Source organism: Callionymus lyra, chromosome 13, assembly GCF_982586985.1.
Source record: "Callionymus lyra chromosome 13, fCalLyr1.hap1.1, whole genome shotgun sequence".
Classification (NCBI taxonomy): domain Eukaryota; kingdom Metazoa; phylum Chordata; class Actinopteri; order Syngnathiformes; family Callionymidae; genus Callionymus; species Callionymus lyra.
The window spans coordinates 6,941,334-6,968,076 of record NC_141830.1 but is presented as its reverse complement, the minus strand read 5'-3'; the positions used below and the strand labels follow the sequence as shown (position 1 = coordinate 6,968,076).

At 37.9% G+C, this 26,743-nt stretch overlaps 3 protein-coding genes across 6 annotated transcripts; all 3 read left to right on the top strand.

Annotated features, from left to right (window-relative positions):
• The first annotated feature begins 6,633 nt into the window (after nucleotides 1-6,633).
• Nucleotides 6,634-21,899, top strand: ncoa7b (nuclear receptor coactivator 7b). Of its 4 annotated transcripts, XM_087805542.1 has the most exons (17): nucleotides 6,634-6,698; nucleotides 7,227-7,382; nucleotides 10,969-11,117; nucleotides 13,379-13,449; nucleotides 13,654-13,761; nucleotides 13,840-13,932; nucleotides 14,845-14,964; nucleotides 15,050-15,234; nucleotides 15,478-15,635; nucleotides 16,208-16,747; nucleotides 17,457-17,628; nucleotides 17,702-17,849; nucleotides 18,442-18,567; nucleotides 18,647-18,799; nucleotides 18,899-18,994; nucleotides 20,469-20,542; nucleotides 20,616-21,899. In XM_087805542.1, the coding sequence occupies exons 2-17, from the start codon at nucleotides 7,345-7,347 to the stop codon at nucleotides 20,749-20,751; spliced, it is 2,367 nt and encodes a 788-aa protein (XP_087661668.1). In that variant the 5' UTR covers nucleotides 6,634-6,698; nucleotides 7,227-7,344; the 3' UTR covers nucleotides 20,752-21,899. The 4 variants fall into 4 exon arrangements, with proteins under 4 accessions (XP_087661668.1, XP_087661667.1, XP_087661669.1 ...); XM_087805541.1 differs by lacking the exon at nucleotides 6,634-6,698 and having other exon boundaries at nucleotides 7,145-7,382; XM_087805543.1 differs by lacking the exon at nucleotides 6,634-6,698 and having other exon boundaries at nucleotides 7,150-7,382; nucleotides 15,511-15,635.
• A 264-nt stretch (nucleotides 21,900-22,163) lies between these two features.
• On the top strand, nucleotides 22,164-24,316 carry LOC148067212 (adenosine 5'-monophosphoramidase HINT3-like). Its single transcript, XM_087805509.1, has 5 exons — nucleotides 22,164-22,341; nucleotides 22,848-22,965; nucleotides 23,037-23,106; nucleotides 23,667-23,793; nucleotides 23,868-24,316. Exons 1-5 carry the CDS (start codon nucleotides 22,264-22,266, stop codon nucleotides 23,922-23,924), a joined length of 450 nt encoding a protein of 149 aa, XP_087661635.1. The 5' UTR covers nucleotides 22,164-22,263; the 3' UTR covers nucleotides 23,925-24,316.
• On the top strand, nucleotides 23,738-26,139 carry LOC148067211 (adenosine 5'-monophosphoramidase HINT3-like). The gene is made up of 7 exons (XM_087805508.1): nucleotides 23,738-23,793; nucleotides 23,868-23,926; nucleotides 24,441-24,536; nucleotides 24,598-24,715; nucleotides 25,521-25,590; nucleotides 25,647-25,773; nucleotides 25,841-26,139. Exons 2-7 carry the CDS (start codon nucleotides 23,879-23,881, stop codon nucleotides 25,886-25,888), a joined length of 507 nt encoding a protein of 168 aa, XP_087661634.1. The 5' UTR covers nucleotides 23,738-23,793; nucleotides 23,868-23,878; the 3' UTR covers nucleotides 25,889-26,139.
• Nucleotides 26,140-26,743: the final 604 nt, after the last annotated feature.

Sequence of the window (26,743 nt, the reverse complement as noted above, 5' to 3'; positions counted from 1 at the left end):
GTTCCGCTTTTTTTTTCAGATATAAAATATTGCTTTTTCTGTGTATACATGTTGTACAATAAGAGTTATGACAGGCAGGTTGAAGAGGCTACAGAGGAACGGTGTCTATTTAAATCATGTTAATAGTCTGTATTTTAAAACATTTTAATCTGCGTGTTTTTTTCAGCCCTTTTTCCATTTACGTCACTGTGAACCAATGATGATGCGATGATTTATTGATCCTATCCAACAGATCATAATGCTCTTGAAAGAAATCTCAGATTTTTTTTTTTTTTATCACCATTGTCATAGAAGGTTCTACAAACTATGAATGTGACTTGAAAAACTAAAGCCTTAACCCTTGTGTTATCTCAGGGTCAAGGTGACCCAAAGGCCTGAAAAAAGAAATGTGTTTAAGATATCCCTTGTGTTGTCTCACCCACTGCGTGTTAATTTCTGGAAGCCAGGGAGGTCATTCATCTTGACCCCGAGATAACACAGAGGTAATTCAACTTTTTACAACATACTATACAAAAAATTGTAGTGTGTCCGTCAGAGCGGTCGACCTTATGTTAAGTAGTTCTTCAAGTGTGTAAGAGCCACGCAGATGTACAATTTACGACACAACACAGTGAACGCCAGTACTAGACCGATCTTACATGGCACTGTCGCTTAATGTGTCTTTACCATATCTGAAATATGAAATATCTTGACTGTCCTCTATGTGAGTATTGAATGAACAACCTCAGTCTAAACCTTCATTGTTTAAAACCGCCTTTATTTACAAAATAAACACACCGCTTTGTGACCCTGGTCTGGAAAAGCGCTATATAAATAAATATTACTTACTTACTTACTTACTATAAGGTAAAACTTTATTAAGGTAAGGTAAAACTTTATTGATCCCTCAGGAGGTCTCCTTCGGGAAATTGTTTATATGTTTAGAATAAAAAGCTTTAATACAATTAAAGAAAAAGTAAACAATGAAAAGGTGAAACTAGTAGGTATGTGGATGGAGACCATCTGTAGTCCTAGCTATACCCAGTAATGTGTGATGTCTTTGAATTGTATTACGTTATGTCATTTTCAAAGACAACATTCTGAGATTTAAAACAAACATTGGGGCATTTCTGAGGTGCCAAAGATTAAATATAAGATTTAGAGTATTATGGAAACTTAAATGTAATATCTTAATAACTCTGCTTTATTTATTGCATTCATTCATTTTGTACCAAGGGAGAAAAGACACTTTCTTATCACTTTAAAGAAAAACACAAAAAAAACCCTCATCAAATGGAATCTGTTTTTGGACGTCTCTGGATTCATATTTGACATCATTGCCCCTCAAACAGTTGATCGACAGAGTTTTATCAGTGTGATCCGATATCACCGCTTCAGTCCTGGAACCCAAGTGAGCAGCATGAGTGAGGTAAAACTTTATTGATCAGGGGCAAACAGACAATATTTCATATTGAGACTAAAGAAAAACGTAAATAATGAACAAATCTATGAATATACGCTCAATAAAGATCAACGGATTAAACTGAGATTATGATTTAGGAGTTCATTTTTAATCCAGAAAAGTAAATGCAAATGTTTGAGATCTTTTTTTTTGATAAAGACATGTCTCTAGTGCAAAACTACAGAAAACTGACTAGAAACTGTTTCTTTTGACTAAGAAAAATCTCAAAATTTAGGAAAATATTGTCACAACACAATCTGGAGTTTGTAATCCATGCGATGCTCGTTTAGACTATTGTAACAGTTTATTTTGGTGTCTAAACAAGAAGGATCTGTCTCACCTGCAGTGATAAACAGAACTCTACAGCGAGAATTCTGACCCGCTCTAGTAGAAGAACTCACATTTTCCCGATCCTTAAAACTCTTCACTGGCTTCCAGTTTCTTTCAGGATCAACTTTAAAATTCTGGTTCTTACTTTCAGATCTATTCATGGTCAGGCTCCTCCTTCCATCAGTGATCTGATCCAGCCTTACACCCCAGCTCGGGCTCTGAGGTCTGTGGATCAGAATCTACTAATGGTTCCTGAACACGCTTCAGGACCAGAGGAGAGAAATCCTTCCAGACTGTTGCTCCTAAGCTTTGGAACCATCTTCCTCTGTGTTTGATGTTCTTTTCCCTGATTTTCTGAGACTCCTGCGTTTGTCTTATGTGTCTTGATCTTTTACAGTATATATTTTAACTATGTATTTTCTTTTTGGTAAAATTGCTTTGTGACCCTGGTCTAGAAAGGCGCTTATGCAAATAACCTTTACTTTACTTTACTATCTTACAAGGATATATTTGATCTGTTAATAAGTAAAACAAAGTCTTATATTTAGTCTTAATTTGTGATCTTCTCCCAAATCTAATCTTGTTAGGATTATTTTGTTCTTTTTTGCGTGTGTTTGGTTAAAGCGTTTTGTGTGTGTCTGCGTGTTTATGTGGCGTCTATAGCTTAAAGGGAATCCATCAAAGCTTATCATCATAAGTAAACATGACAGAGTGGACAAAATGTCTTGTGTGCCGCCAGACTTGCTATCTAACCACGCATATCTGCGATGATGGACTGATGTGGCGCTGGCTTCGGCTCACCACAGTCTGAGTGGGAGTGTGTGCCTGAACAAAAAAGAAAAAAAAAAGACACATCTAGACACTCCAGACTGGGTAAGCACACACTCAAGATACCTTGAACACAACATATCTGTTGCCCCTCAGAGGACAATTGGTCGTACAGTAGAAGAAAAGTGACAGGACTGGTCGACGCTGGGATTTACATACGGATGTATATCAGGGCCTTCAGAATATTGAAGGCTTGAATTTAACGTTTCAATTTTGAAATTTTGGTTTTCAAATTTGTTGTCGTTTTACGCATATTTTATTTTAAAATATATATGATTGAATTAAATCATTAATATATCGAAAAGGTTGATTTTTTTGGCCAAGAATTTAATTTAAAAATTTGGGTATTTTTAAACTAAACTATTTCTTTTTTAAGCATAGAGTTTGTAATTATAATTCCATTGATTAGAGAAAACATCTTGTAGCTTTTAAATGTTGACATTATAGTGCTTGCATTTTTTTTAATTGAATTTAACTTGGTGCAGGTTAAAATGTATTACAATAGGAACATTTATTTTTTTAATTATTGAAATTGAAACATCAAATTCTATGAGTAAAAAAGAAAAATCAAACTATTTTTATTTTTTTTAAACGAATATTTCAATTTATTTAATGCAATTGTAAACAAATTCAACCTTTCATGTACGAATTATTATTATAAATAATAATTCAAAATGTAATGCAGTGATTAGAAAAACATGTTTCAACTTGTAGCCTTTTAAATTCCACAATAAATGTTGGCATTATAGTGCTTGCATTTTTTTAATTGAATTTAACTGGATGCAGGTTAAGATATATTACAATAGGAACATTTATTTTTAAATTATTGAAATTAAAATGTCAAATTCTACGTGTAAAAAAAACAATTAAACTATAGTAGAATTAAACTATAAAAAATCCTGAATATTTTAATACAAACAATATTTAATGCAATTTATTAGAATTAAACTATAAAAAATCCTGAATATTTTAATACAAACAATATTTAATGCAATTTATTGCAACAAATTCAACCTTTATACAATATACAAGTTATTGTTATTATTATGAATTAAAATAGTAATGCAAGTGTTAGAAAAACTACATTTAAAAACGCTGGTCTTCACTGGTGATCGGAGGAGAACGAACGAGGCCGGTTTATTCAAAAATGTTTCCTTGACGGGAGAGAAGTAAAGTCAGCGGGTTTGGGAATGGAACACATGCTATTTCAGCATCGAGTGTTTAGAGGTCAGCTTGTGTGTTTCTCGACTTGTTACAACACCACTGATAAGCAGAGTAAACAACCGTGCACCGTTTGCTCCACGGACGCGGTCATGTGACCAGGAACTACCTCAGAGGGTGATGTTCTGCCCGTCTGTCCTGGAGGGTTGTTTTTTTTTCTCTTCGGGCCGATGCGCAGACGAGGACGCTTAAGAGCCCAAACCTTCGACGGTGATAACCTTTTCCCCCCGCTGCCTCTCAGTTCCCAGGTCAAAGGTCGTGAGCTGTGATGCTTCTGCTGGCCTGGCAGGTTGACAGCGGCTCTAGTGGCACTAGATGGTTTACAGTAAACTACGACTCGTCTGCATCACTTTCATTCCTGCGACCAGTGTGTGTGCGTCTGGAGGGTCATTAACCCCTCGCTAACACAGAAGTCCGACCATCAGTCACGTCGGACCACCAAAGAGGAGTCTTCAGGCCTCAAAGCATCTTATCTAGATTTTAAAAAGCGCTTAGGACTACAGAAATAAAACACTGATCCTTATGAACTAGTTCAATTCCTAGTTGTACATTTTTTTCATTATTTACATCATGTTTTATCTTCTAAAGAAAAGTCAATCAAATTATCCCATTTCACCTCTTTTCGAGGATTAAAATCCATATTTAAAAATATATAATTTTCTTTTTATTGCTCAAGTCCGGATATGATATATTTAATGTGTAAAGTTTATTTTATTTACTTATTTTCACAGGTTGGATGACATCAAACTTTGTCGCATTTCGTTTATTTCGTTTTTACTTGAAGTCTAGAAAAGAGCAAATCCTTGTAATCGAATGTTTAAATAAAAACTGATTATTAAACTAATTTGATTGACACGTTGATTTAACATGATCGGTTTGAATCAATTAAATCATCAGTGAACTTAGAGTAGAGAAAAAGGTCAAAATAAATAAACAATTAATGGAAAAACAATAAATAAGTTTAAAAAAATTAAAATGGTAAATTAATTGTTTCATTTATTATTATTGTTACTGTGTTTGTAAATTATTTTAAGGAACTAGCTAAATATATTTAAATCAGGATCAAATAAACTATTGACATGGAAAAACACACAAAAATATATATATATATATATTTTTTTTTTTGACGAAGTGTAAAAGCAAAAACAGTAGCCCTTATCAGTGTATCATCATATTTTTTAATTTACAATACAGTGTTTAGAATTTAGATCCATCCAAGGTTGTTTTTATGAACGATACAGTAGACACTTGGTTTTATTTTACAGGCAACAGACGAAAACAGACTTCTTTTTTCCCATTCGTTTTTATAGTTGAATTTGCAAACAGAGAGGTTTGAGTTCAGACATGACAAGTCGAAAACTGATTCTGGGCCAGAATACAAATTTCTCAACCTCACTATTACTCCTTCTATTATGATTCTAATGATGTTTATTCATCCACGGCTGGAGCAGCAGGAGAAAAGGTCCCCGAACTTTCCCGTCCTCACGTTCAAGAGTCAAGTTTATTCTGAGTTCCACCTCTTTGATTAGAACAATAAAGATTAGAGGTATCGTGAATAACTGTGTCATGATTAGAGAGGACAGGCTTTTATTTGATTTGACAAGAGATCAGAGGTTTGTAAACATTAAGCAACACTATTGTAATAATATTACATCATCCATTGATCCGTTTTCTTCTGCTTCATCATCATTACAAGGAGGAGCAGAGGATGGTATCGGAGGCTCCATGGATCATAACTTATCTCTCACATTGATAACAAATGTCATAATAAAACCAAGATACACAATCTTATTGAATTATCCTATCAGAATGTGACTTTGAACTTTTCTTTACAGATCCAAGCACAAGAAATATATATTTTTAATAAAACAACTACTTTAAAAACATGTGAGTATTTAAGGATATATATAAAAAAAATGTTCATTAAACCTCTATATCGGAAAAATATGAATTAATAAACAGATTAAAATAATAATAAGATATAGGAAGCCGCGTCTGCCAATCTGCTTGTCACATCTGAATTTAGCCGAGAGCGCCATCTAGCAGTGTTGCTTAAAATGACAACTCAAAGCTCAACTGGGGGCAAATGTTTTAATGGTATTTTCAATCAAATCTTGATAGATAGATAACTCCAATAATAATAGAGTAAATGTTAGCTTACAATTTATACATATATTTGAATTAATTAATAAGAATTCAATAATAAATAAATAAATCTACAGGAATTCTCACATAGTCTTAGTATGTGTATCAAGAATATATATTTTTAATGTCAGGGGTGAGCAATACATTTTCTATTTTCCATTTATTAGGACTGATATGAGTAGCTGTCGAAAAAAAAAGGTATTGAACAAGGAAAATATAATAATAATAATAATAGTTTTTTAAAAAGTGAATCATACAAGATAGATAATTAATTCCGTAGTGATCATGCCATGACGATTAATAAGGAAACCTGTTTAACGTGTTGGATTATTAAATATTTCCGTGTATATTTTCAGATTTTAAATGTATTATAAAAGTTAGTTTGAGTAATTAAAATAGTATTTTTAGGTTATTATTAATATTGAGCAACATCAGAGGCGTACATTCGTAATGACTTTACGTTTTCGATTTGCAGGGAATCGAACTTTTGTTCACAACGTCGCACATTGAACTCTTGCGCTTGCACTTTTATTCCACTAGAGAGCGCAGTTGGGCGTCACCCATCATCTGCTCGAGGATGAACGCCAGGTATGTGCAGGATTTGTATCGTCGCTATCTTGAAGATCTGTCTTTACAAAAAGGATCAACATTCGCTTATCCTGGTCTTCATCGCGACGCTATCACCGCCTGTATTTAATTGAAAAGGATAACAGGAAGCTACCATCCTTCTCAGGTTGCTTTTGTCTTTGTAAACAATGTGCCATGCTAGCACCGTTAGCTCTCAAAACATTTGTTATGCACGCGATTGGTTTTAGTTACACATTTGGTAAATTATCTAATGGAAAATATATGTTATTTTGCATGAATTTGCTCGTTGATTCGTGCATTTTTTTTGTTCCTGAAACAGGAAGGAAACGCAAAAACAATCTGCTGCAAATGTTTAGAATGTAGCTCTGTGTTGTGTAGCTGCACCAGTGGACGTGTATTTACTCACTTCCGTTTCATTCGTGCTCGTGTAGAAGCTCGTAGTTCTTCTTTCATCTGAGGAAACTGCACGAGAGTGTGTTGTTTACATTCATTCATGCTGTTAGCTCGTCGAAGGTTAGCTAACTAGTCATTATGTAACTAGTGGTGCAGCTGATGCTTCTCTTTATCTGTCTTTTTTTTTGTGTTTATTCTGCCAGGTTCCATCGACCTCCTCTCAGCAGCCTCCAGTGAATGTTGTTGACAGAGATTCTTTCTCTGGTGTTTCCTCCTGCAGGACGTGAGATCCCATTTTCCTTCACCAAGTGCTGTCTGCTGGTTCTGACACGCTGAGTGCTGTGGATGAGTGTATGGGTGTGAACACTTTCATGCGGACCTAGGACCCCCCTGGACTGATGGAGAAAAGGGAGAGAAAGTCGGGATATTTTGCCAGGTAAGAGCTTGTTTTTAGCGTCGTAAATGCTTCACCGGAAAACAATCTGTATTCGATACATCTAAACAGCAACCTGAAAGAAACTTAGTCATCGTAGATGTTTTCTTCACACTGCAACCCAAGAAGCAAAATCAATATTCCGGGCAGCAATGTATCTTGAACTGTAAGTAAGTATGTAATATTTATAGAGAGCTTTTCTAGACCAGGGTCACAAAGCGCTTAAACAATCAAATAAAGACCCAATAAAATATATGCTTGAAAGGTCAAAACACCACCGAGACAAACACGGGCGTCTCAGAGAATCAAAGGAAAAGCCTGCATGAATAAATGTGTCTTAAGATGATTATTGAATGTGAATTGTTTTAAAGTTAAGTGTAAATAATGTATTCTTGAGGCAAATGACTTACTATTTACAACTTCTGCTTCTCTTGAAACTAAAATTAAGTAGGAAAATATTGTTCAAAACCTGCTGAGATTTAAAATCAGCCTAAGTCAATATGCTAAAATTAAAATCATTTGACAGTTTGACGGTTGACTTTGTTTCCAGTTTTTCCTTTTTAAATGAGTAAGATATGACTCATGTCTTCTGCCCCATTTACTCGTTCTACTCTTCGCTTTATATTGCGTTTCAGTGAGTTCACTTTTCTGTTTATTTTTCACAAACTCTCGGGTAAAGTCCAGAACAGATTTTTATAGCCGGGGATGAGTTGCTTGTAAAGAACTCTGTAGTTTGTAGTTTACCATCCTAACTCAATATTGCTTTCTCACCTCAGTTTAATCATCCACCACCTATTTTCAACAACCGGTAGCGTTCTCGTATAACTCAGGTCATGTGTCACACGTCGCCTCTGCTGATGTTTTCTTTTTAATTGGATTCATGCAACATTTTGAAACGTGATCACAGGAGACTGGTGGAAAAAAGTCTGTCACAGTTCGATTGCTGTGTTCGTTTAAAATGGCAAAATCTCTTTTCCCTTGAGCACCTGCCTTTCAGTGACGTACGTCAAAAGAAGCAGGATTAGGGGCTTAGTGACGAGGTCGTGGGTACTTGGCAGTGGTGACTTGGTATTTGACTTATTAGCTCTTCTCCTTGGATGAGTGCCTCGGCTAAATGAACTCTAATGTGATTTAAAATCGAGTCCACTGGTTGGATTGATGTGGTCGTTCAAAGATTTGAATTTGCTGATCGACGTTTTGCGATGGAGAATAACGCGTTTCAAATTAAATGTCTTTCTTGTAAAGGGAATGGTCAATTTTAAAGTAGGAGACAGGCATTTATTTTATTTAAATAATAACTGAACATGCAAGTATGACAAACAAATGAGTTACACTCACTGGCAGTAAAATGTTTTGATATTCTAAATAAGACTTATAAGGGTTTACAGGAACAATTAAAGTTCAACTAACGTGTTTATTTAAGAGTCTCTTAAATAGATGTTGGCCTCTATTGTATCATCAGTGCTATTTGTACAAAACTCTCTTTTCATTGAAATATTTACATTAGAAAATTATTATAAGCCCTGCCCACTGAAAACACTTTTTCTTGAGATTAAACGCTGTTTACTATATCGACAGCCCCTTCGGCTGTGATTGACAAGCAAACATCATCAATCCGGGAAGTCTCCACTTCCAAGGGACTTGTTGTATAAATAAAGCGTGATAACAGCTGGCTGGAGGAGGAGTGAAGCCATTATTCTGCGTAATGGACTCTGCTCTCGTAACCTCTCGTTCGCTGAGATTTCAGACGGGGGATCATTTTACAAAGTAATAACTTCAAAACATGGTCATGATGAGGGACTTGCATACAAAAAAATAAATACATTTTGAAATCTCATGATGCAATATTAAACCCACGGTACAGTATAATTTTGTGCTACATACTGTGGAAAATTAAATCCATATGATGTGAAGCATTAATGCTCATTAATAAAGCACTGGGTTTACCCATGTGAGGCCAAATAACAACTATAATTTGTCATCTATTGATTTAGTTTCTGTGTGTCGTATACAATTAGGATTGTGGATGTTTTTGCAAACTGGAAGATGATCTTGTGCTATAACAACTTGGAGTCTGCAGCATTTCCAGTGTTGGTTGGTATTAATTAAATTAAATGGTGGAGCTGCACATAGGATAACTTGGGCAGTTACACATATTGTATTTACGCATGGGTAACTTGTGTTACATAATTTTTAAAAAAAATGGTCTTGTTATCTCAAACGTTCAATGATGACTCTGTGTTTGCATTCGTATGAAAGTGCTATAAAACTTTAACAATGAATGAACTGTGTTGCCCTCGTCGTCACTTGTTGCTGGATATATATATATTTTTTAAACGGCGCAACAGGCTTGACAGCTGCAGCTGTTGCTCAGGATTTACCCGCGATTGAAGCGTTGCTCCAGTGATGTCCCTCGGCTTGTATGACGTCGGTCAACAACCATGTGGATGTGTTTGCTGATGTGCTGAGGACTTCAGTGTAAACTTCATCGCCTGTTTGTGACCTTTGTGTCGCCTTCTTAGTTTGTAGATGGATAGATAGATTGATGCCGTAGCTAGATGGATATCATAGATGTATACCATTGATAGATCCATAGATACTGTAGATACAGGTAGATAGATGGATAGAAACCATAGATGTATCCATAGATACCGTAGATCTATAGATACTGTAGATGGATACCTCATTGATCCCTGGAAGATGAATTACTTTTGTCCAGCAGCAATAACACATCCATCCATAGAAACATCCATAAATACATGTAAAAACAATCAAAATAAATACATAAATACGATCAAATTTATGCATAAATGCATTAAATACATACAAGCATATACAAAGACATAAATAAATAATTCAAAAATAGGCAACAAAAAAGTTAAAATGGATGTATTGTTGTAACATTTGTGTGTTTGTATATATATATATATATATATACAAACAGTATAATGTATAAGTTCATACATTGTTTATATCTTAATCTCTAGGAGGCCAATGTGTGATTTTATTTTCCTTCCACATTTTAGCATATTATCACCAAGACCATTATCACCACTACCATCGTTGGATGAATCCACTTCACTGATTGTTTGACTTAAAGGGTTCAGTCATCTTGCTTCTTAAGTGCAAGATGTGCATGCTGTGGTGTGATTGATGTGAACCCTGACCCCTATACACTCCACCATGTGATGTAACGGTTGGGGCCTGTAAGGAAGTAGTTTTATTCCATGAAGGCAACCTCCTCCTTTTCTCTGTTATTCTGAATCAATTTTTTTCCCGATAGTGGTTTCTTTTAATCATTTAAATACTGGCATAATATGTGGAACATGCTAATGATTATAATGATATTAGTAATATGTTATGAAAGAATTAATAAATAATGGTGATAAGTTAACATTATGACACATTTGTATCAGTCTGTAAGAGTCTAAAAATATTTTATTGTCAAAAACAATGTTATTGCACTAACTAATCAAGACTATTGAGTAAAAGGAAACTCGTGAGAAGTGTGACTTAATGTCAGTGAGAAATGTTCCTCCGGAATATGTGTCATTCGTTTCCAAAGATCTAACTGCGGTGATTTCAACAGGCTGAAGAAGAGGAGGCAGTTGAAGCAGCACCAGGTGGAGAAGAGCGTCAATGAAGGTGTGGTTGTCATCTCCTGGCCCAGCAGCCCCACTGAAGGTCAACCCACCAAAACCACTGACCTTCAACGAATCTTGGCGAAGTCACCAACAGGTACGACTTCTGCACTGTTCATGAGAATAAGAAGGACTTGTGTGTGTTTTCAAAATGTAGCTTTTATGATCTATGCTTAGAAACTTCGCTTTAGTTGAATCTTAAAAGTAAGCTTAGGACTTCGCCACGTATTCATTCTCCAGCGGTGCCTTCAGCTGTACGAACGTGCAGTTGTTACGGTAACGGATCCGCTCATATTACAACGTTCCTTTAAGATTGTTGAGGTTCTGGAGGGGGTGCCTCAGCGCTGACCCAGTTCTAGTGATCCAGTTCTGCACAGGACGTTGCGTAACTTCTCCCCTGCGTGGAACTTTTCTGCAGCTGGCTCTCACTCTTCTGCAGACGCTTGCTCAAGAGTCACCTCTTCTCTCCCCTCAAGCATTCTTTCCCCTTTTCGCTTTAATTTCCTCGATCAATTTAAGTCACCTTAGCTTTGAAGTAAGATGGGCATTCTCTTTGGTAAGTATCTTGAATCACTCTAGACCTGATGGTTAACATTAATAACGTTGTGTTGTTGCCTGTGATGTGTTGGACAGCATGCATAATGCAAAACTTATATATATACTATTTTTAAGTTTTATCGTCCTTTTTATTCAAAGTCCTGAAGGAACTCTGCTGCCCCGGGCTTTAATCAGAAGCAGATGTTGACCTGACGCAGCACCGCGTCTGAAGTGTTGTGTAATCTCACGCCTTGTTGAAGTTACAAGCGAAAGTTACGAGTTTTTAGCACATTTTGACTCCTGTTTGATCAATTTTGCATGTGAGAAATTGTTCATATGATTAAGAAAATAAATGTTCTTGAACAAAGAAGGTGGGGTTTGGGGGCGGCTCTTGAGTGTAACCCAGTTCCAGAGTGGGAGTAGTTTGGTGCAAGTTCATGCAAGGTTGGACTTGTTCAGAGGCATTTGCCTCGTCACCAATCCTGCCCATGGACTGATGGAAAAACCTTATGTAACAGAAATCACTTCACTTATGATGAGTACAGAATAAGAAACGCCTTTAATCTTCATCTGATATTTTGTCTATTGCTTTGATAATTCAACTCCAGCCGAGTAATCAAATCATTGTCTCTCCTGCCATAATGTGCATCACTGTCACCGGACCAGCTGTATTTGAGAGCGTGTGTGCAGACCAGATTATTTACTCGGCTACACTAACAAAGATCACAATTTACTCTTCATTTCGTTGCATAACAATGCGTCGCTGTTTAACAAGGTTTTAAAATTCTGAACCAGTCGGGTTCATTAGCGCCGGCGCTGACAGAAATAATACTCTGCTTGTCTCCGTGACAAAGTAAAGTGCAGCTGGAGTCTGAATGTCTAACGCAGAGTCATGCTCTTGTTTCCATAGTGAGGCAGCGATGTAATGAGGGAAGTGCTTCACTAAAAGCTCCTCTGCTCCTGCCAAGATTTTAAATGCTGACTCTGCATGTGAGAGTTTGTTATTGCAGGATCTGCACAATGTTTAAGTTCATAATTGATGCAGTAGTTTAACCTGGTTCCCAACACTAAACACACACTTTTTAAAAATTAATAAGCACGGTATTTATATATTTAGTTAGTTAATATGCTAAATTGGATGAATACATATGCGTCAGTGGACAAGTAACGACTTTTCTCTGCAGTCTTTTTTTCTTTTTTTTTAGATGATTCACAGTAGCACCCTCTGCTGGTCAAGAAGCGAATTGTCTCGGCTTTTTTTTTCTCAGAGGTGAAACCTCCAACTAGGAGGAGGCCCAGGGCTGACCCAGCACATGCTGAACACATTATTTTCATACGTTCTGTCACCTGCAGTAGAAGAATCGGAGGGGATTTCAGTGTTTATCATAGCCTGTTAATAAGAAACAAGTTTTCATTAAACAACAATTATTTTAATGGTATTAAATAATTTTTAGTTAGTAAAACAATCCTCTTTAAAACATGTCTTTCTTGTGGTGATTCTAAATGTGCATTTTGCATGTTTTATATTTAAAAAAAAAATACATTTTCTTGTTAAAAAAAACATGGAAACAAAAGCTCTTTAGCTAAAAGGGAAGATTGAAGCGGTTAAAGATGTATAAACCTATGAACTACTTCATTTTTTCTTTATAGCTAATGTATTTGTCCTTTACTCACAATTACCCTAAACAAAAATGTAGAACTAATGACATTTTCTATTGAAAATAATAATTTGGCTTTTAACCCTGTTTTAAAGATGTTTTTCTTGTTCCTATGTAATGTTTTAAATAGTTTGTCATATTTATATCATTTGTTTTCTTCTAGATGATGGGTGTAAATTTAAGAAGCCAATTAAAAAGGAGAAGAAGAGACCACCGGGTACCTTGGAGTTTGTTGTGAGTTTAGATCTTTGTACTTTCTACTGTTTGTTACGGTTAAAACATTTTTGATACAGTGTTTATAAGGTTACTAAAAAAATATTTGTTAATATAAAAGTCGAGGAAGACTATTCCTAAGTTAAACAATGACGATTACAAGGGATTAAACATACTTATTTATCTTTTAACACAAGTGGGTTTTTAATTATAATTTGTTTCAAGGTGGGACCCAACGACTCCCTCAACAGCATCGCCCTAAATTATAACATTACCCCCAACAAACTGGTGCGGCTCAACAAGCTGTTCGTTCAGAGTGTTTACCCGGGTCAGGTGAGAACCCCAACACTGCTTGACGATGGTCTCGCCCCACAAACGATCCAACTACTGCATCTTTTGTTGCCCCTGCAGAAATTGTTTGTCCCCGACTTGAGCCAGACTGAGGCCGACATCCATTCGTTGAATTCCTCGCTCAGCAACGGTTCCTCTGGAGCAGCATCATGTGTGAGTATCTTGTTAATGTTGAAGTGGTCCTTCATTAAGGGTTAAGATCTGGAACCGACCCCACCTTCATGAGACGAAATCCTCAAGAAATGCTTCACTATAAAGATGCATGTTAAGGCCTAAAGAAAACAAACCCTGGCACTCATAATAATCTTTTCCCGAACTGTCATCAACACTCTCACACAGTTAACACACATTATTTCATTAACAGACAATTCTTAATGATCACATCATGACTTCATTCATTTAACAATGTCTTTATCCTGTTTTTAAAACTGTGAGATTTGTTGACCAAATGTAAAGGGCAGTACAAATAAAATCCAACATTATTATTAGTAGTAGTAGTAGTAGTAGTATTAACAAGATTTATTTGAACTTGAAACATTGCTTAATGAGGTGTCATCCCTCTCAACAACCCTCTCATTAACGGTGACCTCAAAAAGCTCCTGTAATGCTTTGCCGCCCAGTCAACGGCTGACTGATCAGTTTTGACAGGGCAAAGTAGACTTTATGAAAAAGTGTTGTCATGCCCAATCTGTCACTAAATAGAATTGTGTGTAGAAGGTCATCATGGGAGTTCACTGTGTTTTCTGCATCATAAGTACAGTGGGTGTGGTAATAAGTGCTTGCAACCAAGTTTTGCTGATATGCAGCTTTTTACAATATAATTAAACATGCACTGATGTGTGCGGAAATAAAATCTGTGGGAATGTTTAAGATGAACAGCAACCACTGTATTGTAAATATGAAACTTTGTTTTTCTGTTATTTAATCAAAATAAAAAAACAGTTTTACTGGGTGTCTTTTGTCCTGAAGCCTTGTTTTAATACACACAGGCCTAAGATGTGGAGTATGTTGCGTTGAACCTTTTGATCATTCACTGCTAAATATCTTTTATTTTATTTTGTTCAGAACGGCCACCCAATCTGCAGGTCAGGCAGGCCCATCAGGCGTGAGCTCTCCCCGGAAGACATGAGCCCATCGACCGTTAAATTCATCAAAATGAGCTGCAAATACTTCACAGACGGAATGGTGAGTTCATATTTGATCTTGAGTCGATGTGCGTCAAGCAGACGAGCTCGTGCGATCCCAGCGTTCCTCCGTGTTGCTTCAACAGGGGGTGGTGGGGGGAGTGCTGATCGTGACCCCGAACAACATCATGTTCGATCCCCACAAGTCCGATCCGCTGGTCATCGAGCACGGCTGCGAGGAGTACGGTCTCATCTGCCCGATGGAGGAGGTCGTCTCTGTGGCTCTGTACGACGACGTGTCCCGCATGAAGCTCAAAGATGCTCTTCCCTCGTAAGACACCACCGACTGGCTTTTCCTCCTCCCTCTGATCCTTCCTTCCATCTGAGTTTGTGTTGAACAGTTATCAGCATCTGTTGCTCCATTTTCATCCTTTCACACTTGCTCAGTATAATTTTTTTTTTATTGTTTTGTCGCTCATTTTAATTTGGTTTATTTCCCCCTCCCCTCCCCCATTTCCATCTCCATTTGCCGTGCGTTTTCTGTGTTGCCCGGTGACCCCCCACCCCCCCACAGAGATCTACCCCAGGATCTGTGTCCTGTGTACAGGCCCGGCGAGTGGGAGCAGCTGCCATCGGAGCGAGACCTCAACCCCTTCAGTCGCTACGAATCTCTGGATCCGAAGCAGCCCATCATCATCTTGGACGACATCGAATCCAGCCTCTCCGATACCGGTGCTTATTACTGTCTTTGTCACTCGATTGAAGGAGTGTTACTAGAATATAGAAAGTTAGCGTTATTAAAATCCATTATCCAGTTGTGAAAATTGGAGATCCTCCTGGATCAATAGTTTTGACCTACATTTGAATCATGACAGCTTCATTTATATCAGAAATATTAAATTTATAATAATTATAATATATAATATTATAATTATTTTATTTTTTTATGTCAATGAGTATATTCAACCTGCGGAATTTTATTTTAAAATGTTTAAAGTAACTTTTCTCACTTTATCTGCACACTGTAATTTCCTAGGTGAACTGTAGAGGTCAGTAGATCTCTTTTTGAAAACGTACTACAGCATGGTAACCAAATAGATGGCGACGGAGGAATTCAGTTCAGATGTTTATTTAATACTTGACTGTTGTCTTTTCATTTGATAGTTTGTGTTATTTAATACTGTAGAAGATGTTATATATATATATATATATATATTAAAATTACATCTGAATAAATTACTAAACCCCAGTGAAGATAAAATATTAATTTGTATTTTAAAGTTGCTTTACTTTTCTACATCCAGGGAGCACAGAAGAAGAGCAAACGGGGAAGTCTCCCTCAGATGAAGGTTTCACTGAATTAGAGCCAACAGTCAACGGAAGCACCACAGACACAGATGGAAGGTCATCAAAGACCCCCAGTATTGCCAGCAGGGACCATCAGGAGGACTGTTTAGGTCCAAGCTGCCAGGACAAGGCACTGCTGTGTCACCTGAAAGGGAAGCTGGACGACGAAGAGGACGAGGGCTTGGCTCAGAACAGCTCCATTGAAGACGGGGAGTCCATTCAGTCGTCGCTCGAGTCCGAGACGACAGGTGGCGGACGAGAAATCCAAAAGGGAACCAAAAATATCAAATCTACAGGGAGCCAAGAGCTGCTCAGCAGTGCGGGCGAGTCGAAGATCTGCACACTCGTGCAGCAAATTAGGAAGCTGTCTATCAAGGAGGCTCATGGGAACCGGAACTCGGCCGCCGAGCAACTCTGTGAAGAAGACCGACGGAGGATTAACTACGAGGCAGAAGTGAAGTCGTGGCTGCAGCAGAGGATGCAGGCGCCTATCGAAGGTAAGATCACTGAAATGTGGGGTAGATGATCTTCAGAACGTTGTGAGCACCCTGCATTTCATTTAAAGGTCCAGCATCAAAGTTAACTTTTCCTATTTGAACATTTTAAATGTTACCACACGTGACTATCATGTTTTTCTGTAGGGGTTTACATCAGTAAAAAATGGTTTGAATTAATCAAATACTTACGTTTGGGTTTATAATGAGGGTGATCTTTAATGTTCAGTAGATATAACATTAATATCATCAGCTGGTCATTGCTTCAAGAACCTAATATTGTACAGAACGTGTTTCAAACAAAAATCTGACCCACCAAGTCATTTTTATGAGGCCGCCTCGATGGTTGGTTGATAATTAAAATAGGATTCAAGTTGACATTGTTTTATGAAGTGTTTAAGATAAGGTAAGGAACAATGATGTAATTCTACTTCTTCTAATCAAAGAACACTGAAAGAAGGGAATTTAAATGGACGGCAAGTTAGTGTTTGTGCATCAAGTGTTATGAACTAAAATATAACCTCATTTTAATGCACATTATCCTATACTTTTCCTTCTTACATTCAATCTTCTCTTATTTATTTAAAGATAATAATATTTATCAATATACTCAAATTCAAAAGTATCCAAGTTTTTTACCGTCTTTATTTGTTTTGGGACTCGAAAGATGTTTATGATTATTCTCAGTCTTGATCATTGATCTGTCCTTCAGACATGCTCTTGTCGTCGGAGGAGAAGAGCAAGTCTCCGCCCATGTTCCTCTGCTTCAAAGTGGGTAAACCCATGAGGAAGTCCTTCACCGCTGGGATGACGTCAAGCCCTGGTTACTGCATTGGGAGCCACAGAAAGCAGCCAGAGTACTGGTTTGCTGTGCCACAAGAAAGGTCAGTCATTGAGGAAAAACGTGGATGAAACTGACCCCCCGGGGTTACTTAATTGAACCCCTTGTTTTTCCAGGGTGGACCACCTGTATTCCTTTTTCGTCCAGTGGTCCCCGGAAGTGTACGGCAAGGACGCCCGAGAGCAAGGGTTTGTGGTGGTGGAGAAAGATGAGCTGGACATGATTGACAACTTCTTCAGTGAGCCTGCGTCATGTAGTTGGGAGGTGAGTCTTGATCAATGTCTGATTAATTTCATATAAGGGGTCTCATCTCCAAAAGCCCTGTCCAGTAGCTCACCTAAGTAATGGTTATTTATAGAGCGCCTTTCTAGAGTCCCAGAAAATCAGGGAAAAGCCTGTAGGAATAAAGGAGTCAGTAGATCATCAAACACAGAGAGAGAAGAAGATCGTTCCAAAGCTTAGGAGCAACAGCCTGGAAGGAACGGGGAAATGTGAGTTCTTCTACTAGAGCGGCTCAGAATTCGAGCTGCAGAGTTTTTGTATTAACTGCAAGTATCAGTGAAATAAATTCGATTCATCCCTTGGCAAAACTGGTTTATTCTTCAATCAAAACTCAAGGTTAAGTGTCTTTTGGCCTGATTTTAGCATCTCGTGTGATCGTATATAACACCCCTTTAGGTTTAATACCCCCCTTGACCCAGGGTGCTCTATGAGATAAGGGAACTAAATACAAATACAAGCTCATTTTGAGAGGAACTAACTTCACTCTAATGTTGTGTACTGAACCTCTTTTTATTTTGGTCACGCTAACGACGCCATCTAGTGGCTTAAAATAATCTGACATGTCTACGAACAGATCATTACCCTCGACGAGGCCAAGCGCAGGCAGAGTTTTGGCAGCTGCGACGGCGACTTGTCTGTGGAGGCGCTGCCCACGCTGCTCGACACGAGCACTTTGCTGCAGGACACGCACATCGAGAAGGTACAGACGACGCAACTTAAACCTCATGATGGGAGAAGAACTCTAAACCGGGTCACGTTACCTGATCTGCCCTCCTCAGCTTGCATATCGCCTGCCAGCCAGGGTGCAGGGTTACCCCTGGAGACTGTCCTACAGCACCGTGGATCATGGGACCAGTCTTAAGACGCTGTACAGAAAGATGGCGGAGGTGGACAGTCCAGCACTGTTGGTGATCAAAGACATGAACCAGCAGGTAGAACTGACTTGAGGAGTGGATTTACACACTTCCTGTTCCATTGGGTTAAGCGTCATGAATAAAATTGATTTCTAAATGGTATCGATTGTCTTTCAGATATTTGGGGCGTTCTCGACTCACCCCTTCAGAGTGAGCGAACACTGCTACGGCACTGGAGAGACGTTTCTCTACAGCTTTTGTCCAGAGATTAAGGTGCGTTGTTTATGGACCGCGAAGAACTCTTGTCACGTCTGTCTTGTTGAATGAAATTACAGATCAAATTGTTAGTAAAAAATCTGGGGTTGAATTCTCCTTTGCAGGATACAGAGTCCCTTTTGGTCAGACTTTATTTGAGAAACAAAAGCCCCATTTTAAGACCCATCAAATGTAGGAAGTGGCTCAGATTATTTTTCTTTCTCCAGAGAATTGGGATGAAAAATGACATTTTATTTGTTCAAATTATTCCTTTGGATATTACTTTTATTTTGTAACACTATTTTTCTTATTTTAAAAAAAATGGTTGATATGAAAATCATTTAAATATTATTTGGCTTCTTCGTTTTTGTTAAACAAAGCCATCATATAAATAATTAAATGAAAAGAATGTTGAAAGAGGAACCGAGCTCCAATGTTTGTTCTCATGAACGTGGCTCATGAGAACAGTTTGTTATTGTTTATAAACTATAGATTGTGATAATTACCTTTTTCCAAAGGGATCAATTAGGAACACAAAAAAAAATCTTTTGACTCCTTAACTTGAATTAATTTGCCATTATGTTTTTGATTTTTTTTTCATATTTCATAGGTAACAGTGTAAACTGCAAAAGTGTCAACTTTATCGTGTCATTTTAAATTACACCAGTTCTAGACTAAATCTGTCGAGTTAAATGCATTAACTAGTTTAAGAAAAGTTATTCTACTGGTGTAAATGGTGGCTTAAATACATTTAATTTGACATTATCACAACCCAAATGTATAAGGCTGTGTCCCAAATCGCGCACTTCTACGAGTGCATTGGTTTATAGTACACATTAAGATGTGCACTTACTTGTGTAGTGCACAAATTTCGACAGGGTAGTACTGTCTTAAATCAAACACTGTCTCTACACACTTGAAATGACTCGACAGCTTCTTCTTCTACTACTTGAAATGACTCGACAGCTTCTTCTTCTACTACTTTTTAACGCTGATCGCAACCAGAAGTTGGAACCTATCGCCGACACTTGACAGCACTTTTCACCAATTAAAAAAAAGTTATTAAGCTGTGTTTCATTGTGCTATTATTGTTGTTTTGTGGTAGAATTTGTGTTTTCTCGAAACATTTACGCCGGTATCTGCTCTCAAGTCGCGTCGTCGGTGACGTAGCTTCCGTTTAGCGTCATCTTTGTCACTAAGATGGCAGCCGATGAAGGTGGAAAGTGTCCATAGATCCAAACTCAATTCTCTGGCCAATAGAGTGCTCATTGCGCACTACATTTTCGCACACTGCTCATTGGGACGCACTTGTGCACTCAAAATACTAAGTGTAAGTGCAGAAGTGTGTGATTTGGGATATATATATTTATATATATAATGTGAAATGTTCTCAGGAGCAAAATCCACATATATCAAGCTGCATCTTGAATTTAAAAAAGAAAAACAAACAAATAATAATAATCAGCATCAACGCTGACCTTTGTTGTTCCAGGTTTACCGCTGGTCGGGGGAGAATTCCTACTTTGTGAAAGGGAATACGGACTCACTGCAGATGGGAGGAGGAGGGTGAGAAAAGTCTCTTCCAAGGATCTTCGTGCTGCTCTTATGTTGGTCTCTAACCGTCCCATCTCCACCACAGTGGTCAGCTGGGTCTGTGGCTGGACTGTGAGCTGTATCGAGGCACCACCACCAGGTGCGCCACCTTCAACAACCAGCCGCTGTCCGCCGAGCAGGACTTCAACATCCACAGCCTGGAGGTGTGGACGTTCCAGTAGCTCGTCTGCTTTCGCTCGCCTTCTCCACAAACCTCTCCTGCACCATGAGCGAGAAAAGTCTTGGTTATATTCCGTGATGGGAGCAGAGCGCCATCTGTCTGCAGTTATGTCGCGTAGTCAAAGCTAGAAGATTAGATTTTCGGCTGTATTTTGAAGGTCGTCCCAAAGATCGCTGAACTAGTTAATCAAACATTCGACTGCCTTCGATGCCCGAAACTCCGGCTTTCCCAGCATGCATCTGCCTTACCACCTCCTGAGACACCGGCTGCTGCGTGAGCTGCGAGGCTGTAGAATCCACCGATGTTACTGTCAAAGTCGAAACGTAATGTTTACAGTACAAATTGTCGCTTGATCGTGGTGACATGAGACGGTCGAAGACGTCGCACCGAGGACGGATCTAAAGACGTGTTGGTGTTTACAAGTGTTGCACGTCCTCGGACAGCACTTTATTTTTTTGGAATTAGAGGCGAGAATGTTTTCATCCACATCCCTCTGAATCTCACACACACAACTTCGAACATCCACATCGTCGTGACGACCAAAACGTTTTGATTTGTTGTGAGTGAATCACATTTTTATACAAAGTTTTAGATTTTTATTTTTTACCTTTTTGTTTTGTAATCATCGTAGATTTGTAGCAGACGTCTTACGTCTCCCACCGAAGGACACTGACGGAGTAGAAATCCAAAGGGTGTCCTCGTGTCGCCGTTTTTAAAAACCGTCGCAGTCGGAAAAAACAAAGCCTCGTCTGTGATGTTAAAGTTGTCACTGAATGTTGTTCAACGGCCACTTGAGGAAAAAAAGGAGCCGACGGTCACTCGACCTCGGCTTCTCTTAAAATGGGTGAAAAGGGAAATTGCTGTTTCTTCTCATCGCACTCTCGATCCACACCACTACCCCCCCTCCCTGAAACCTTCACCCGTCGACGTAGTGCACCGTGATGTCACTGCTGGACACCCCCTTCGCCGTCGCTTCATGTGAAAATGTGCTTTTTATCATCTTAATCGTGTTGTTACTGTGAACGCTGCCCAAGTATTATTTCCTGTGAATCCAAAACCTGTTGCGTGATCTCACCGAGGACCTATTTATTGTTGTTATTGCATCTACATTTAAACCGAAATAAATGTTTGAAATAACCACCTTATTGGAGGCGGGAGTTGTTTGACCTTCATTTTGAGTTTTTACAAGTTTGAAGTGACTTCAGCTGAATTTTATAGGCTCGACTATCTTTTGCTGTTAAGCATTACAGATGGTTTGATTCTACCTTTCTTATCTTTGTAGAAAACACGTTCTATATACGAGAAAAGTGTTGGTCGATTATCTATTGGTGATATAAGGAGAGGGTGTTAACTAGACGTGGCCACTAGAGGCCAGTATTGAGGTTTGCGTCTCATGCATTGTGGAAACAGGAAGAAGGTGAGACTCTCCTCCAACTATGTCGTCAACGCCGAAGAAACGAAAGCGAGAAACGTTCGCTCGAGATCCGTAAATCCACCAGTGGATCATCTGCTAATGGACCGAGAAACTGTTGATGGCTGTGTCTTCTGTGGGATCGTGGATGGCGTGGAAGAGGCACAGATTATTCTACAGGTAAAGCTCGACACAAACAAAAGTGTTAACAACTTACAACCAGCTCCGAATGTGAAACCGTTATTCAAGAGGTCAGAGTCGAACATAGACATTATTTTCCGACAGCTTACAATTTAATATTGCGTTTATTATTGTATTAACTCTAAATATATAGTTGTTTTTGTTTCTGATTTTTTTTGTTTCTACTTTTATGAAGATTTCTTGCCCATCGAAACCCCCTGAAGGTTTAATACCCACCTTGACCCATGGGTGCTCTACGAGATATGGGAACTAAATAAAGATACAAGCTTATTTGGACGGGAACAAACTTCACTCCTAATGTTGTGTACTGAACCTCTTTTTGTTTTGGTCACGCTAACAGTGCCAACTAGTGGCTTAAAATGGTCTGACATGTCTACGAACAGATCATTACCATTGACGAGGTCTGAGGTGTGGCAATATGAAGAAAAACAAATAACTTTAAGTTTAATTTCAGCTCCTGTTGAACATGTGTCTTCTGTCAACAGAACGAAGAGCTGGTCTGTTTCCATGACATCGACCCTGCGGCCCCCCATCACTACCTGGTGGTCCCCCGGCAGCACATGATAAACATTCGTTCTCTGCACAGAGGACATATTCAAATGGGTCAGTGGAAACAGTGCGTGTCACTTCATAGTTTTACGCTCATCAATCACAGAATGTTTCCCTGTGAACAGTGAAGAAGATGGCTGATATGGGAAGAGCCGCACTTGTAAGGGAAGGTGTCGATAATATGGACAACGTCAGGTATTTATTTCATTAGCTCTAAATTATTAAACTTTTAAAAGAATTAAAAATGGTTGATTTAAGTGTGAACTTCGTATCATTCATGTCACAGTAAATATAAATCTTCATGGATTATTTATCTGTGCCAAAAGTTCCCACTAAGAATTGGTACCGTTCAAAGTGTTCTCCCTTAAAATGTTTTAAAAACTTTCACGATTTATGACACACTTCCTTTAAGGGACATCACAGTCAGACGATAACCTCACTCAATCCACTGCCTCAAGCATGAGGCAGTTTTGAGATTGACTTGCTCTTGATTTTGGTTTGAAAGTTGGTTTATATTTGCTAGTTAAGTTTAATCTCCAAACCCTCTAATGCACAATACATGTATTATCTCAAATGAGTTGGCCCACTGGACGTAGTTACTTATGAATTTTTACATTTAAATTCCAGGACATTTGAAATAATAAAATTATTATAGCCACAATGATCATCACCTGAAAAAACCTAGTTTATCTTTCTGTTTGTTACTGAGGTGTGTTTGCCTCAATATTCATCTTAACACAGATTTGCGTTTGCAGGATCGGTTTCCATCTTCCTCCCTACACATCCGTCGATCACCTCCACCTGCACGTCCTCGCTCCTGCTTCTGAAATATTATATTATATGTCTTATAAATTCATCCCCAAAACTGAATCGTTCATCTGTGTGAGTATTTTTCTTTAACTCAAAATGCTTTTCGATAAGTTGAAGAATGATTTTAATATTTTTTTTTTAAACAGGTAGAGTCTTTATGCCGTGCTCTTCAAGGCGTTCCTCCACCAGGCTGTTGTTTTTGACGGTGATGATCCTCTAGAAAAAGTATAGAAGGATTCCATGGAGGAGTTTTTGACTGTAATAATATATATATATTTAATAATTGAATAAATTCACAGAAAAGTTTTCACAATTTTAAACGGTACAGTATACTTTTTAATAAAAATAAATAAATAATGTTTTGTGATGATTTCATAGATAAGATTGATGTAAGGATAATGATGCAGTTTTTGGACAACGATTGGGATTTTGGTTATTTAGATACAATATTCAATTTATCCATCCTTATATGATATAATATATTTTTGTTGTATATTTGGTATTGTGAGCGCAATATTTCTACGATTTTCACCGATTCGTTCTCTAAAAACGAATACAATTTTTTTTTTAAATAAATATAAAGGTGTCACAAACACTTGCAAACACCCTCGCCTGTGTTATATCGGAAATTTTACTCTTGCGAAATATTATTTGTGAGGTTCCTTAAACGCGCTTCCGCGATCGGCTCTGTGATCGACTGCTTTTCCTGCCACGCCCAGTTTAGTCACTACACCAACGAAGTTTGCGACATGGAGGAAGACTGTGACTTCTGCCACATAGTAAAAGGACAAACGGCCACGGAGATCGTCACGAGTGTGAGTACAGATCGTGTTAAGAGGTTAATGTTGTGAGGTCATCGATGTGCGCGTGTTTCAGGACGACGAGCTCGTTTGCTTCCGTGACGTCAGACCCGGCGCCGCGCATCACTACCTGGTTATAAGCAGGACTCACATCGAGAACTGCAGGTCCCTGCGGGGAGACCATATACCTCTGGGTGAGTGTCATTAATAAAACATTAATAATAATATATATAGGTACAATTATAAAGACCAATAGTGCATTCTTTGGTGATAGATTTTACTCAACCTTTGGCCTTTAGATAAACACCTATCTATTCAATCAATTTTTGAATTAACAACAGGAATGTGAGGATAAAAATACAAGTAGTTAAAAAAAGACTATAAATGAACGATCAGAGAATAGCTTCATCACATGTATTACTACCTGGATACAGTCAATGAAAAAATAATAGTTGTATTCACACGTGAATTTGTATTGTATTTTTGAAGCTGCCGATACTGTTATTTTATCCTTAACTTTTTCTTTTTAAATTAAAATTAATAAGGACTATCTATGAAAACACCCCTTATATATTTCAACTGCGTGTTGTTTTGATTGTTAAAGTGCTTTGTGACCCTGGTCTAGAAAGATCTTTACAAATAATCTTTACTTACTTACTTATATATAAACAATGAGGAATTGTTTGAAGGAGTCTATATGATTTTTGATCAACTTTTACTCTGACTGATACAGTTATTATCTTCTTGTTGCCATTTTTAAATTTCGTCTTAAAACACACTTTTATTCTCTGGCTTTTAACACAGCATGAGACTCTGAGCTGTTTTTAGTGCTTTTTACTTACTTTTATTTGATATTGTTTTATCTTTGTGTGTTTTAACTTTGCGTTCTTAGCACTTTTATGTCACTGTGCAGCACTTTGTAACGACTGTTGTTGTTTTTAAAGTGCTTTGTGAATAAAGTTGAGTTGAGATTGTTGTATTTCTCTTCATGTCTTTCAGTGGAGCGGATGGAAGAAATGGGACGGAATGTGCTGATGAAGAATAACGTAAAAGATCTTGATGATATAAGGTACGACTTATCTCTAACTTTCAATATCAAAATATTACATTTTTTTGTGTATCCAGGTTGGGGTTCCACATACCTCCATACAACTCTGTTCAGCATCTTCACCTTCACGCTCTCGCTCCAACTAGTAAAATGGACTTAATGGCATTGCGGCGCTACGGACCGAAGTCTAGCTGGTTCATAACAGTGAGTCTTATATAGATCTTCACGTCTGTTTAATGAGATTCTGTTTCAATCTGTGTCTCTGTTCCAGGTTGATGCAGTGCTTTCACAGTTGAGATGTAAAGGCAAGGTCAGATGAGGACAAGCAACAGAATCCAACGACTGTTTTATCTTTTTGGAAATGAGTTTACATATTGCTGCCATTTCTACATTTAACTTCCAATGAAACCCCACGTTCTTCATTATCCCTCTTAATTTATTTATGTCTCTTTTTCTAAATGCATTGAAGGAAATGTTTTACCTTACATTCCTGTCATACATTTTGTATGCTCACTTGATGAATCATGATGTTGAAAACCAAATCAAATAAATCAATAATATATGTTTCTACCGATTCTTATCGTCTCAAATGTCCTACTTGTGGTAGGTAGTCTGTCACAGTGTATAGTCTTGACTTTCGACTTTCACTTTCCCATTGAGTATTTAATGGACAATTACACCACAGATACACTAGATGTCAGTAATGTTTTGCCAACAGCTGTCCTTCATAGAGGCGATGTAGCCATATTTAGCGTGTAGTTTAAATCTAAATCCTAAAATCATCGGCTCCTTATAACACGTAGGCAGGCAGTTGTCTTAATTTAATTGTGGGTCCCTGAGGCCATTTATTCAGTTAAACTTGTTATTAAATATTTTTTTAATCCAAATGAACTGTTTCTCATTGAAGGGCAACTAATTTGGAAATTTCACAAAGGACAAGAAGTCCTCTCCAAGATCCCTCATCATGATGACCTTTTGAAGTTATTACTTCATAAAGTTCTCCCCGGTCTAAAATCTCGGCAAACGAGAGGTTACAAGTCCATTATTATGTCATCATGGACTCCTCTCCTCGTTCAGCCAGCCGTAATCACGCCTCGCTTTGTTTATACAAGGAGCCCTTTGAAGGTGGAGACTTTTGGGATCGATGACGAACGGTGACAAACCTTGATGATTG